The following is a 3295-nucleotide window of genomic DNA, read 5'->3' as shown; positions in this document are numbered from 1 at the left end:
AGTTCCTCTCTGTCTCCCAACCGCATCTATCTCATCAATAAACACCAAGCAAGGGGAATTAGCCTTTGCCTTGTTGAACAAGTCTCTCACTCTTGAAGCTCCAACTCCAACAAACATCTCAATGAACTCTGATCCTGAAAGAGAGAAAAAAGGAACCCCTGCTTCTCCAGCTATGGCCTTTGCCAACAATGTCTTCCCTGTTCCTGGAGGCCCTACTAAAAGAACCCCTTTCGGAATTTTCGCACCGACTGCGGCAAACTTCTCCGGGGTTTTTAAGAATTGGACAATCTCTTGAAAATCTTGCTTTGCTTCGTCCACTCCAGCAACATCATCAAACGTAACTCCAGTATTAGGCTCCATCTCAAATTTGGCTTTGCTCCTGCTTCCAAATATCAAAGTTAGTCACTATTTTGAGCACAATTAAGGCCATTTAGAGTGAAGAAAATTCTAAAAACACTTGCCTTCCAAGTCCAAATGGCAAGTTTGGACCTCCAGGAGTGTTTGTAGAAGAAGAACGCAAAAACAACGAGCCAAGCAATAGCAAAGGGAAGCCAAAGTTTGTTAGAAAATCTAACAAAGCAAGTCCCCAGTTGAAATCCATTGGATGAACATCAAAATCGACATTTTTCTCTTCCATTTTCCGGAGCAACTCTTGAGGCAATCCTGGTAACTGCACTTTAACCCTCTGGATTCTCTCGAGAGCTGGATTATAAAGCTCGGCGATCGCGACGGTTCCATTCTCAAACAGGTCTACTTTCCTCACAGCACCCTCGTTTAAGTACTGCAAGAATCTTGAGTATGACATTCTACTTGAAGTGGACTCACTTGGGCTCTCAGGTTCAGCAGATTTTGCAGGCTGAGCCATTGACAGTCCCCCGCCAATAAGCCCCAAAGCAGTGGAACTCAACAAGTTTCTTTTAGTCAGTTTGACATCTAGAGGTGTTTTCTGACATGGGTTCTCTCTAAAAGTTCTTCTCGGAAGGAGGGTGTCCTTAGAAAAATCCTGAGTTTTGCAGAGAGGAAGATGGGAGATAGACAGAGATACAGCAGGAGACATTTTTTGTTAATGTGGTGTGTACTTTGTTGTTTTGGGAGGGAAAAGTCAGAAGCTGTTTAAATAAGGGAAACATAGGATGTTTCCAGTAGTTGCTGTTTGGCATTTACTGGTTAAGTCTCATAATCTTGAAGGCTCTAGAGAGAAGTGCTTTTTCAATCCAAAATCACTTCTTGAAAGCTGATGGCAAGTAGAAGCCAAAAGCAAGTAGGAGAGTTTTATCTCACTCTTTCTCAACCATACACTTGGAAACAGAGAGGTGATACTATACAATTTTCATGATCTTAATGGGGTCTAAATAAATTCTTATAAAATGATGCCACGTTATTATATCCTTTGTGGTTAGAAAATTACCTTAATTAAGTACATAAGGGTTTAATTTTTTCAAAGCCTTTGTCAATAATTTCCATTCCTCTAGTTAGAGCATATGTAGAATTTAGGGATGTTCATAACCGCTTAACCGATTTTTTGAATTGAACTAGTCTTTCGGTTTAAGAATTTTCTTGAATCGAAATCGAACCGATTAAGGAAAAAACCGATTTTTTAGTTAACTAAAAAACTTATTAATCGATTTTGAACCAGTTTTCCCTTTAACTTGTTTTTTATTTTGATTTTTCCTTAATTTAACTTAGTTTTTATTTTGAGAGGGAAGAGAAAAGTGAAAATCAGTGAGGATTGAAGAGAAATGCATAAAGGGTGAAGGATAAATAGAAACAGATTTGAAGATTTAGAGTTTTTTAATTTTAAAGTGAAACAAATTTTATAAACCGGTTAAAAATTTATTTAAACTGATAACTAAACTAAATTTCTGGTTTATATATTTTCTTGAACTGAAATCGAATTAACTTTTTAGTTATCCAAAAAACCGATTTAATTCAGTTTTTATATTTTTTTGAACACTCATCGTACTCATCATGGCTAAGACTTCAACTTTGATTATTTCTTAATAATTTATGTACTTGCCAAATGTTTTGTTCCAACTCAATAATTACTGTAATTCGCAAGTCACATCATTTTGTTGACTGATTGACAGTATCTTGACCTTTAAATGGTCATGATGTTGTAAATTTTAGGCATCTTGTTAGGGCAAACACAACATCCAGTTCCAGTACTGGACCACAGACATCCCATTAGAGGAAAGGATATATCCGGTAATAGACCAATGATTTGAGCGATTAAATGAGACATAAACCAATTATGTGGTTTTAGGGGTATGTTTGGTTAGTTTTTAAAATAATATCTTGAAAAAAATTAAATTGGTGTAGGATTTGAAAATTAATAAAAATGTCTTTTATGTTTATTTATTTACTAAACACTCTTATAATAAAATATTAAAAGTTAATAAAAACACATTTAACTCACCCATTAAATACAGACAGTCGGTCACCACCGTCAGAGGGTGGTCGGAGTGTTTTTACAATTTCAAAAAAAAATATTTGGAGATATTTAGTTAAATTAACAAATTTAAAGGGGTTTAAAAAAAGAGTAATGCTACAGTCATCGAAAGTAGTACACCAAATTTATGTACCAAATGACGTGATAATCCTAACTGTTGAGCAATATTAAGTTATAATTAAGAGAAATTGAATAATATAGAATAATATTTTAAAAATAAGTCATTTTTACTGTTTAATTTTATTGGGAATAATAATAATAGTATTTCCAAGAGTGAACCAAACAGACCCTAGATAGTTGTGACTTTCCTTTTTTATGATGCACCTAATGCAATTTGGTAGCCTTTAATTAAACCAATTATGTGGTTTTAGATGTTTTTGACTAATATTTAACAAATAAATTTATTAAATAAAATAATATTATAAAATCTCAACGCATTCATGTCAAGTGATGCGTCGTTTTAATCTAAATTTTCATATTAAAAAGTTAAAAAAAAAAATATATTTTTTAAGAATGAAACGATGACGTTTAAGCGCCAACTCAAAAGCCCGCGAGGGAACGCGCAGAAAATAACGACCTAACGGCAATTGTCCAAGAGTAAGAGTTTGTAGATAAAAGCAACGTAGAGAGAACACAGAGGAGACTCAAAATAAACAAAATCCACACAATACACGACAACAGCTTCGCTTCGCTTTGACGTTAACATCAATCAAAGGTTCATTAGAAGTTTCAAAACTTTAAACATTTTTAGACACTTACATGCCACCAAACAGCGCCAACCGCCTTCGATTGTCCAGTTACTTTCTTGCTTTTCACGAAGTATACCCTTCATTGTATCTTTATCTT

The 3295-nt window shown here is 34.5% G+C and overlaps 1 protein-coding gene across 1 annotated transcript; it reads right to left on the bottom strand.

The window, feature by feature from the left end:
* Positions 1–3: 3 nt before the first annotated feature.
* Positions 4–1057, bottom strand: LOC116126763 (ATP-dependent zinc metalloprotease FTSH 6, chloroplastic-like; the record flags this gene model as incomplete). Its single annotated transcript, XM_031412426.1, has 2 exons — positions 462–1057; positions 4–379 (listed from the first exon to the last, which is right to left on the bottom strand). Coding segments are annotated over exons 1-2 (972 nt in total), but the record flags the coding sequence as incomplete, so codon positions are not given.
* Positions 1058–3295: the final 2238 nt, after the last annotated feature.

This window comes from Pistacia vera, unplaced genomic scaffold (genome assembly GCF_008641045.1).
Source record: "Pistacia vera cultivar Batoury unplaced genomic scaffold, PisVer_v2 Contig1832, whole genome shotgun sequence".
NCBI lineage: Eukaryota > Viridiplantae > Streptophyta > Magnoliopsida > Sapindales > Anacardiaceae > Pistacia > Pistacia vera.
The sequence above is the reverse complement of the archived record's forward strand: the minus strand, read 5'-3'. Positions and strand labels throughout refer to the sequence as shown.